The 12,151-nt window shown below is 34.5% G+C and overlaps 1 protein-coding gene across 7 annotated transcripts in view; it reads right to left on the minus strand.

Moving 5' to 3' along the window:
* The window catches only part of CDC14B (cell division cycle 14B), a 46,252-nt gene that overhangs the window by 13,862 nt on the left and 20,239 nt on the right, over window positions 1–12,151 (minus strand). For 6 of the 7 annotated variants that reach the window (XM_084305185.1, XM_084305181.1, XM_084305180.1 and 3 more), the window contains exons 5-12: window positions 10,550–10,626; window positions 8,208–8,274; window positions 6,673–6,735; window positions 5,660–5,747; window positions 5,088–5,318; window positions 3,315–3,453; window positions 3,030–3,183; window positions 2,262–2,362 (exon numbers count right to left, since the gene is read on the minus strand). In XM_084305185.1, the coding sequence (XP_084161311.1) occupies window positions 2,262–2,362; window positions 3,030–3,183; window positions 3,315–3,453; window positions 5,088–5,318; window positions 5,660–5,747; window positions 6,673–6,735; window positions 8,208–8,274; window positions 10,550–10,626 (920 nt within the window). Of the gene's footprint in view, window positions 1–1,887; window positions 2,025–2,261; window positions 2,363–3,029; window positions 3,184–3,314; window positions 3,454–5,087; window positions 5,319–5,659; window positions 5,748–6,672; window positions 6,736–8,207; window positions 8,275–10,549; window positions 10,627–12,151 lie in introns of all 7 variants that reach the window. The other variant, XR_014619300.1, reaches the window with a different exon arrangement.

Consider the following 12,151-nt stretch of genomic DNA (forward strand, 5'->3'; position numbering starts at 1 on the left):
TAATACAGAAACCCTAGATCAGAGCCAGATCAGTTTCTTGTAACAAACAATTTATGTAAGCACCCAGATGGTGAGGATATATTGTCTTCCTGTGTTCGAAAGAGCAAAAGCTAATTCATAATCCCTTTGCCAAAGGTGCAGCATATTGCTCATCAGAACATATACAAAGCATCCATTCACCAAGGCATAAACAGCTTATACAAACAACTTCAACAAACATTAACAAAACATTATACACAAACCCCCTGGGACTTGTTTAAGTCACGCCTCTAGCACAAAAAGACTAATAATTCTCCCAGCTTGTAGTGCTTTTACGTTGCTTGTGTTCGATTTTTTTCCCCTATTTCTCTCTGAAATAAAACTGCATAGAGAACTTCATTCTATTTCGTTTGCTTAGATAAAATTAATCTATTTCATAGCAGAATTACTTTTTTGTTTTTTTTTGTTGTTGTTGTTGTTTTCTTTTTATTCTGAACTATGATGGAAAAAAGACTGACAGCTATTCAGGTATGGAAGACTTCTAACCCAGGTAGGGATGCTAAATATGCCTAGTGATATTTTGGTTTAGTAACATTAACTCACAGAATGTAAAAGGTTCTAGATTTGTCACCAAATTACTTCAGTACAAGCTGCAAACCCTACAATAACTGATGGAAACAGGAGGAAGGAAATTGCAACTCCTTGTTAGCATCACACCTCCCAGTGCCACAGGGCACACTATGCGAAACTACCAGAAGCTCTTGATCATTTATTTTAATTCTACAGGACTACAAACTACCTAGTTTTAATTAAGGGAGTCCTGTTACAGAATGCTTTGTGGATGGAATAGGTTTTTTTAGTAGTTGATAGTCTTTACGCATATTAATACTGTGCCTCTGATTAGACTATCATACAATCAATATTCATTCTGTAGAACATACAGTAAATGAGATATCTCACAAACTTTATTACATGACTTAAATTACTACTTATGAAAGAGTATTATGAAGTAGAAATGAAGGCACTATGTGCCTTAGAAACTAATATGCAAAGTAGATGGTTTTTAATGTACTACTTGAGTACACTGAGGTCCTGTGTTGTTTTTTTTGTGTGTTTTGTATTTTTTTTGTGTGTGTGTTTTGTTGTTTGTTTGCTTTTGGTTTTAATTTCAGTTGGGTACAGTCTTTGTTTTTTATATGTTGTTTATGGTATGATTGCCTTTGTAACTGATGAAAGGAAAAGATTCTTTTTAAACAAAACTGAATTCTTACACAGCAATTAGTGAGGGTTTCCAAAGGCATTCCTTTCCATTCAGCATATTCTTACAATATACCTCTTGCTTATCTAGAAGTCTGAAGACAATTTTTGGTCTTAAAAAAAAAAAAAAATCATAGTGAGCTAGAAGTTTTGCAGCAGCATCCCTACAGAAAGGCTGCAAAATAAAAGCCTAGTTGCTTTTGTTCTATGACTCTTTTGGTGTGTTATTTGCAAAAAAATCTGATAGCCACGGGTCACCATTCCTTTCCTAGAAATCAAATGAGGTCTCAGATATGTCTTGCAAGTCTTGCATTCTCTGTAGTTTATGTAAGGGTAACCAGAAAGCTTTTACCTATAGTTAGTACAATTTGCAACAGATGCAAACAACTGTTGACTAAAAATTTCCTCTTACAGGTGGTGTTTGTCTAAAACAAAGAGACTAATATACCAGATTCTCAAATAGAACCACAGCCCTTTGTATTTATTCAGTGAAACGCTGCTACTCCCTGCCTTCCAGAGTACCAGCCATTATCCCAAAGCCCACAAGATTTAGGGAAAGTTCTCTGAAGACCTGAAAATGAAATAAAGCTAGATTTTTCTTCCAGATATTCTTTTTAAGTAGTTGACCTTACTTCAAAAATGAAAATATACCTTATTTCAGCCAATGAAACACCACCAATTGGAGTTGTATTCCTCCGTTTTTATACTACCACAGGAAGGACAAGGGAATGCTTGCGAATGAACTAGGAATACGTCATTCAGAAATAACCACAGGAACTTGCAGAGCACTGAGCATTGGAATCAAAAAACAACACAGACAACAAGAAATTGAGTAATGCAGTTCTTCAGACAAGTTCTCCTGCCTCCTTAAGGCACACCGAGCTACCAGAAGAAAGGTGAATCTCATGCTTATTTCAAATGAGCAAAAACAGCCTTGCCAACAAACTTTTGGGTGCTACAGCAAGTGTGTGTGAAGAAGAAGATAGAAGTATTTCTGGTATTTATGCATTCAGGAACGGACTTACGTTAGCGGAGATGCAGCTGTTGCTTTTGCTTGCCTTCTACTTTTCAGAGCACGAAGCTTATCACCTTGTGTTATACAGTTTGTTTCATCTTCATCACTATACTAGATAAGTGTAGGGGAAAAAAAGAGGTAAATATAGTCATTTAGAAAATTAACTATTAACCTTACTTTAAATCTTGAACTTAGAATTATCCCAACAAGAAAGTTTGCCAAAGTTTTTCATTCCAGTGAATTACGTGCGTCAGAATGTTGTCTACTTTTAAAACAGTAGAAACACATCTCAAATCTCTGTTTTGGTACAATACAATCATCACTCAAGTACAGCATTTCCCTCCTTCATCTGCCATTTTCACAGCAATACGTTTTTTTTTTTTTTTAAGAGACGCTGCAAGAAGTATTACAGAAATTGTAATTACTTAGAAATCAAAAAAGCAAAACACCTTTCACCCCTTCCTGTAAAACACTGAAAGCAATATAACAATCCAAAATACAATTACAGAATTTTTGACAGCAAATTGTATTTTTTTGCTCTAATATTTACTTAATCACAAGATGACAGTAGGACAAGGATATTCCTACCTCACCTGTGTACTGACCTTCATTTTCTGTAACCACTACCCATATCTTTTTTTACTTGCAAATGGTACAAAAAGGGAAAAGAGAAGAAGAATCCAACAAAGTTCCACTGTACCCACAGGTTTGTTCAGAACCTAAGAGATCCTCAAAAGCACTTACAACTTTTACAAAAGCACAATATTCAGATGCTTACCAGTTCAATGTCCTTTCGGATCATTCTCCTGTTTCTAGTATCATTAATTGAAATATCATCCACCCCCGACAGGATTCTTGTTACAGCAATTTTACGGTTTCCTCTCAACTTTGCACGGAAGATATCCCCTTCTGTCCAAAGTTCTGCCTGTTTCCTATCATGGTATAGAAAAATAATCCCCAAAACCAACAAATTAACAACAAAGATTTTAAGGGTACAAAAAAAAAAAAAAAAAAAAAAAAAAAGGCATCTAAATACATTTTTAAATGTACTTAATCTACTTACTCCATCAGGAAGTGTTGTTGTGGTCCAATCACTGAACCAGGTCTATTTATTCTGATCCAGGCAATAGTTTCAGCAGCTGTCATCCGATAGTGCTTCATAATATAACAGGCAATAAGTGTGCCAGTTCGTCCAAGACCAGCTGTGTAAGATAAAAGAATGGTTTCTTTTATATACTCATTTTCATTTGGAATCTGCTGTAGCTACAGACATTGCTACTCAGACAAATAATTAACTGCCTGTTTTATTAGGCAAACCTATTACTAATAAAACTCAGTAAGTAAAACTTACCTTTTCAATTCTTTTTTTCCCATAGACATGGTTACTAACACATTGTTCACATATTTTTAGTAAGATAACCTTGCAAAGCTAGTGACCTTACAGGTATGTTTACACACACAGACACACATGCACACACAGAGATATACACAAAAATATACAGGCAATACACTAAATAGGCATGTAGATGTTTTTATCTTTTCACAGAATTCTCAAAGCATTTTAACTGCAAATTCATCGTGACTTGCACTAAAACCAGCTGTTCTTCCAATCCTTCCTCTAACTAAACTCTTTTTTTTGGTTCACAAGGAAAACCTACATTTTGCAATAAGCAAGTCCGAGCACTAGCCAACACAGGCTGGAATAATCCAGAATAAGAAAACTTTTTTTTTTGACACGGCCCTAGAAACAGCACTATTTACCTTGACAAACATGAGAAGGAAGATAGACAGCTCAGTGGCTCCCCCACTCGACCACTTGCTGTAAATGTCAAACCATGCATCAAATCCTCTCATTTAAGAATCCACGGAACAACACATACGTAAACTTCAGTATAGCTGAACAGCCAAGACAACTGCACAGCATTTCCTTTACCTTGCCCAGCTTTAAGAACAGGCTACATCATTCTACTCTTTCTCAAGACTAATAGGAGGCTGAAGACTGTAAGGTAGTCTAGACATTATTAGCATGACAAATATCAGAGGACATCTTGAACATCTTCATCAGAATGAAAACAAAGCAATTGTACCACTGCTGCGTAATCAATTAAGTGGTATACACAGATTTCACACCTTGGTGGAGAGTAAAAATATGCATTTATGTACAACAGTCAAAAAGCTGTTTCACCAACTCTACTTCACAGTATAATCTATTAAAACTATTAAACATGCTGCAAGTGAATGGCAGATCCAGTTAACAAAAATTCAGTCTTTGCAGGTCCCAGGCAAATACTTTAAGAATTCACCTTTCTCCTTCAATCACACTATTATCAGGTGTGGAAAGGCAAACATAGTTCCTCTAGAACCACAGAAATCGCTCTCTCTCAGAAACCCTCTACACTAGCTGCATTGGGCATGCTCCGAATGCCTGGTCCAAAGAACAGTGCAGCTAGTATAGCTAGTATACTGGTATTTTCAAAAATTTGCTATGTATTTATACCACATATTGTCAGAAAGACCTATAAACCTTGCCATAATTGAAATTCCTGCTCAGAAGAATCTTTTGAAAGTCCTAGCACTTCCTAGCAGAAAGAGCTGTTAATATTGGCAAGCTCACTTTCCCCAGCCTCATTCTTGGAAACAGCTGGAAAGATTTTCCTGGAATTTAAAAAATTAGAAGACAAAAAGCAGAATAAAGCACAGACAGAATTTGTATAGAAAATCTGCTGCTTGGTAATGTTGTCAGTAACTAGATATAACAGAGTTATAGTGGGAAATATCCCAGAAACTGCATAATATATAAGCATTATTTATAATATAAATTGTTTGCACACTATACCTTTGCAGTGAACAGCTATGACACCTTCAGCATTTTCACAAATATTTAGAAATGTTTTAACTATAGTATCACTAGGTGTGCTTCCATCAGCAAAGAATAGGTCAAAATGCTCAAATCCAGCATCTGTGAAACGTTTGGCATCATACATTTTTTTGTTGAGGCGTATTATAGTGGTGACCTTGTGTTTCCTGAAGTATGGGAAATAAGCTTCTGGAGCATGGTGGGGATAGCCTGTTAGAAAAAAAAAAGATGGAAATATAAGGGAAAATAAGGCTCAAACAGAAAATATGTAAATGAAGACTCAAAAGCAATAGAAGAAAACACTTTCAAAATAAAACTCATATTCAACAGAAAGAAATAGACTAACTGAAAATGGAATTTTAACATAAGCACCTAGGTCAGATACAATTAAACCAAGCATTAAAATTTTACTGTCAGGGTTCTTATAAAAGAAAAAGATCCAAGGAAAAAACACACTGTTTCAGGAACAATTTTTAAAGCTTGTTCTTACTGATAACAACCAGCTAAGAAAGCAGTGGGCTTGTGTCCCCCACCTCCTTTTTTAAGCATACCATTTTCAATTTTACTTCTTGAATGAGGTCCACTGAAGGCAATGAATTTGTTTGGTATTATCCAGTTAAAATCTCCATTTTCTGCTCTCTGTCAAGAGAAAATGCTTGGTTTATCATTATCCCTGTATTTTCAGCCTTTTCCTTATTGTTTCAAAATACATGCTAGATAGAAATGATGTACAATCTTGGCCAAAGGAAGCGTGTTAGTTGCCTGCTTTTTATTTCATCAAGAGGATGTCACTTGTTCTGAACCTCACTCCTCTTGTGTTCTCCTTTTTCTAAATTACAGCTTTACAACAATGCAGTTGGTGTCCTTCAGATGAAAGGCAACTTCCAAATTTAAAATGTTTATAGGTTACTAAATTATGACCTCACCTTATTTCTCTTCACTATTTAGATCATGATTTTTTAGATTCTAAAAACACATGATTTTCTCTTTACAGATAACTAATAATTTTGTATTTCTAACAGTGCACGTAGTCAAATATTGTAGTCTTTTTTATTCATATTAGTTTCCCGTGTCCCCAAGTGAATTTTGTAGTCTTGGAGTTTCCAAGTCCTATCTTCTTCTCCTCAAAAAGTGCTGTTATACCTTTGCCATGAGCTCATATATACATACTTTATCTGCTTTCTGGAAGTCAGATAGACTTGGACTTGTATGCCCTCAAGTTTCTCATCATGATTGCTCAAAAGTATGCAAGACCTAAAAAATGGCCAAGGAACAAATTCCCACTTCCCCATAATTTTTCAGGCTTTAATAAAAATGTGAAAAAAAAAAAAGTATTTATTTCAATTCTGGTTTCTGCTTTTACCCCATGTGTGAGGCTGACTATGCTTAAATCTGACTTAATACGCTCTCTCTGACTACGCACCATTATTTAACGATCATAGTTTAAAGAGGTAAAACAAAAATGAAACCTAATACTACAAAATAAATAGCAGATTATATTATAAACAATTATCTTAGCATTAATAACAACAAATGAATCAGAAGACTGATACTGAATACTTACCTCATAATGCTCATATTCATTTACATCAAACACATCGAAATTCAGAAAATCACACTGCAAAGCCTAAAATTCAGAATATAACTTTTAACATGACAACACCTTACCAATGAGGGCAGTTTATCACTGTGTTAGTGTACCAAACACCCCTTAATACCTGTTCTACGCTTTACAAGATCTCTTCTTTTGTTTGAAAACATACAGAACAACTGACTCTTGGTGCAAAACAAATTTGTAAATTTTAATGTAAGTGAAGTTAGACAAGAAGGTCTTTCTGTTTGCACTGAATCACTACAAAATTCCATACTAAATAAGTATTGTCTTTTTATTACTGCTATCAGTACAAATTGCCAGTGAAAAATAACTGGCAAAAAATATCTATTTAAAATATGGGTACATTCTGAAGTCTGCATTCAAGCATTATAAATATTTGGTGCATGAATTATATTCTACTTCATTAGAATTCGAATATCTTCACTAATTTAAAATTGGCTATAGACAGACTATGTTCACAGTCCTTAGCAGACATTAGTGTGGTCCCTGATGCCCCATAATTATCCACAGCCATTATATTTAATATAGTATAAAAACGTACACATTTGTGTAACTGGCAGTTTACCCACTTGTAAAGTCAGAAAGAGCAAACACAGACAATCTCAAATCCCCAGATATTTTAAATATTACATTCTAATCTCCTCTTTCACTGTATAGCCCTCTGTGGTTTTCTTTGCTGCTCGCCAGTACTGAAAAGAATAGAAATTCATCACTACTGACAAAGCAGCCAAAGTCAAAAAATGCAAAAAAAAACAAACAAAAAAATGAAAATCTGCAAGTTTACTCAATAGAAACAACAGTATTTGGTAGAGATGGCCCCCTCCAGCCCTCCCTCAAAAAAAAGTTATGGGATGGAGCCCTGCAGAATTCCCCATTTCACATTTCCTTATTCATACAGACAAAAAAGAATGTAAATAGATTTTCCCTGTCCTGAAATGCCACATTATGTAACCACTGTACCGCACGAAGACATTCTATTATGATAATTTGTGGTTAAAAAGCAAACCACATTTTTTAACATTTGTTGTATTTATATTACTGAAGCAAAACTACAAGTCATTAGTACATACTGAAAGTGTCCTGACCCCCACCCGCTGCCCCCCAAAAAATTATCGATAAGTGATTCAAAACCTCCTCCAAAGGAAATATCCAGCCTAAAATGTAGTATCAGAGGGCCATTTGATAAACCTGTCACACAACTCTTACGGATTAGAGCTGCAAATTACTGTCCTGAGAAGATTACCTATATAAAACTCGAAATTTCCTCTTTAAAAACTTTGCTATTTGATTAGATATGATATCAGTTCACTTCTACGGATGCTTTATCTAGAAGTTTTGTTACAATGCGTAATACATAATAAGGTAGACAACAATCAGAAAATCTGCTACTGTACAGCTCTATTTGGCTCCTAACTTCCTGAGTCTTCTCTTCTGGCAGAGAAATATTTAACTGACCTTTTGCAATAAGAAAATGTTCTACTTACCTTGCTTATTGCATGAAAACAGTCCAGCAACGTTAGATGAAAACTGCAAGTACCAAATGAAGCATCCCTGTAACGTATGACGTCCAAAACTGTTAAATTTTCCGATTTTAATCCATGTGAATGCAATTAAAAGACACTTCTCTAAAACAACTTTAGAAGATAGCTTCAATATAATCTCTATTATAACAAACATAATTGTCAGATAATTATTTCACTTTCCCTGCCTTATATCTTAAAACAATAGTAAGATATAAAATGCATTATGATAACAGATTTAAAACTAAGATTATTCCAGCTATACTTCTCAGAAAAAGTGACATGTTCAATTCACACGTCAAAGAACACACATATCTGAAAAACAGAAAGAACGCCTTATGGCAAAAGCTAATGTTTAAATATTTAAAATATACACTCTTAAAAACATTTTCTTCAGAAGTTCATTTGCAAAAAAGTCAAGTTGTAATACACTGCAATTTTTTTCTTCAAATTCCATTTAAAAGAAAAAAGATGCTGCACACATGCATTATATTATATATATGCAAAGAGCATCTTCTTAATATGTCTGTCGAGATACACATTTGTATAGATGCATGAAAAGACTTTTTGTTAAGAGGCATAAAATAGTTTATGCTTAAACTTGAGAAAATGGTTTTTAACAAAGCCCTTTCTTTCAACTACTGCTTTTTAAACCTTCTTGATACAAGAATAGCATGTTCTTGGTACATGGCCATTACTGGATAAGCACTGCATAATAAGTATTCTACAGGAATACTACAGTCACTTAAAAATAAATTTAATGTGAATCTATATCAGATAATATATGTCCTGGCAGAACACCTACTTCTGTAACCATGCAGCTCTTATCAAGAAAGAGAGAATCATTAATATTACATTAAAAGTAAGAAATATTCCATTTAAGCTGAGAGAAGGAAGAACTTCTGAAGAACCTGAATGGCTGCCTCTCCACTTTATCTATACCTTTTTCTCCCTATCCAATCCATGTGAAGGTGGAAAAAAAAAGTTAGCAGGTGAAGGAAATAACACAACCCCATCCAGGTAAATGAAAAACATTCTTTGCCAGCTGCTAACAAGTTTTCCTATTGATTGTGACAGAAGTAGCAATTACATGTCTTTTTTATTATTCTATGGCAAGATACTGTTTTGTTTTGTTTTGTTTTTTTTTCAGAGATGAAGATGATCTGATGTGAACAGAGCCCAGAGCAACCTCTCAGTTGATCATTCATGAAATCCAAATTCCTACATTTGGTTTAATTGTACTAGTAAATTCAAGAAAACGGTAAAATTCCCAGACACTTCAGTATACTGTCTGCTTTATCCTGGGGGCTTCATAAGTCAACTCTTAATAATTTTAATTGCATAACACATCTTTGCATTTTTATTCAGTAGTGCTATCAAAGTGATGATCTGGGGATTTGGGTAGACTGTATGACCTGAATGAAAAGCTACTATCTCAGATATCCACATACATCTTTAGGATTTTAAGAAACACAAATCTTCTGGATCTACTTTATATCTATATCTACTTTATATCTACTTTTTTTTTATATCAAAATAAGAAGGACTTATTTTGTCCTTCTGCAAATACGAAAAATTGAATTAAAAAGAGAAATGGGATGATGGAGGTATGTAAATTATTAAATAGAGGTTCCACTATACACTTGTACTGTGGCAGCTGGGGTAGTGGGAGAGGTAAGCAAAGGAAATTCAAATCTTGAAAAACACAGCTCTTGGCAAGAGTGCTAAAACAGACAAAAAAGAAAGTACTGAATTAATCATCCCTTAACAATATACTTGGACACTAAACTTGCCTTCTAATTTTTTTTTGTCCATTTTCTGCATATTGAGACAGACAATAGAATGCTAGTTTGGTCCAACTTTTTTAACACCCTGTTTTGGAAGAACTGATGAAGTTGTCCCTCCATGCTATGGATCAACTTTATCTGCTACTCTCGGCAACATAGCACATACCACAATGAGAAGTTTGTGGTCTGAAAAAGCTAGGATTACACTCCCTCAGGGTCAAGCAACACCAAACCAGTATTTTTATACATTTCCTCACTGGTAAAAAGACACACTTAAGATGTTTAACAATCAACTACTAGTACTAAAACAATGCCAAGTAGGAAGCAATATAGATCAAAAAGCTAAACAAGACTGTATGTGAAGCACTGTGGCTCCTTTACCTTCTGTATCATTACACTTCAGAACTACCAGTTCAGCAGCCTGCACTTTAAAGATCAGACAGCAAACATGACCTTCCACATATTAAAACCTTAGGGGAAAAAAGGAAAAAAAAAAAGTTCCAACATCTTATTATTTACCTGAAAGGAAGATACGAAACGCTTCCAGCCAATACAAGCCTGTACACATCTTCTGGTGATTCTCTCAGGTATATTATCTGTTTTTATGGGAGAAGAGGGAAAAAAATATTTTAAGATTCATATGAATAACTTCAAGTCACTTGTTTACTACAGGTGGCATAATTATATAACACAAAGTTCGAAAATGCTGGGAGGGAATGCCACCAAGAACAAAAGAAGACAAGTGTGCACCAATAAGACTAATACAGAGCAAAACAATAAAAAATACTGGTCAACCTATGTCAACATATATTTTTAAACAAAATTTATAGGTTTGCCCAGGTCGTTCAACTTTCAGCTAGAGTGAAAAAGCTTCTGTCTTCCTAATTCTTCCATGTTTCTACTGCAACTCTGTTGGGCTGCTTTGTAGAACTATTTTTTTTCTGTGTATTAAACTTTTGTGATGTAAATCAAAATCCTAAAACCTTCAAAGACAGCAGCAAAGAATTATCAGGTTTACAAAAGTGTATATACTCAACAGACTGTGTACTAAAAACAGTAACTTGTACATGTTTGATTTTCCTACACCAGTACGTTTGCATTATTCTAAATCCTATTCTTCCTCCTTTGTACTGGTGAGGCAGTGTCCAATAACTAAATCCAGATGTCATAAAGGGGGAAAAAAAAAAAAAAATACATCTGTAGCTCGTGACACAAAGTCCTAAGAACAGAATGAACATACCTGAAATGTTACATATCAAAATTTCCACTCAGAAAAGAATTCAAGGAAGACCAACTCATGACAATATTCACATGGTCTTCCCTCACAACACACCTAGCTCTCCTGTATAGCCCCTCACAATAAGGTTTGCTTAGAGAATACTGTAAAACTCCTCTACTATCACATCCTCCAATAGTCAAGCACCATTGCCAGCACAGCCAAGAGAAAACAACTGTTAATAAAAACAATGTGGTGATTAATATGTCGTTGTTCAATAACTTCTTTTTAATACTTTTTCTTTAGAACTGCATTAACTAAGCATTAAAACACTCCAGGAAGCTATTTTTTCACTAAAGTTCAGCAAAAGTATTTACATCTGTTTTATTAATGACTTTTTTTTTCATTACGAATTAGCAATCCTAATGCTAATGCATATTAGTTAAATACGCCCCAAAATTTAAGTCTGGCATTTTTGCTCTGCCTTTTTTTTTTTCTTTTAAAAGTTGGCATTGTCTTTCAAAATTCTTTTACACTGCTACAAAACTAGTTTGAACAAATAGTTTAACGTCTCCTCAATATCTTCTCTGCACAAACATATATACAGTCTTGTGAGGCAAAAATGGGAGGTGGAATAGATTTCGGGGGGGGAAAAAAAGCTTGAAATATCTTCAACAGACAGCTAAAACATATATGGTAACAGGTGATCCCTCTTGTTTTTCCTCTATTTGATTACTGTTAATTATTTTCTGAGCATTCTTCCTGTGCAATTAGCAAAACCAAAGGGAAAAAAAAAAAAAAAACACATCTGTTTTGTTCAAGTAGTTTAGTAAGGTAATGAAAAACACACCTTGCATGTATGTGTACATGTGTCTTCACTAGGGTGGAGTAAGTGAATTTTGCAT

This window comes from Netta rufina (genome assembly GCF_964035555.1).
Source record: "Netta rufina genome assembly, chromosome: Z".
NCBI lineage: Eukaryota > Metazoa > Chordata > Aves > Anseriformes > Anatidae > Netta > Netta rufina.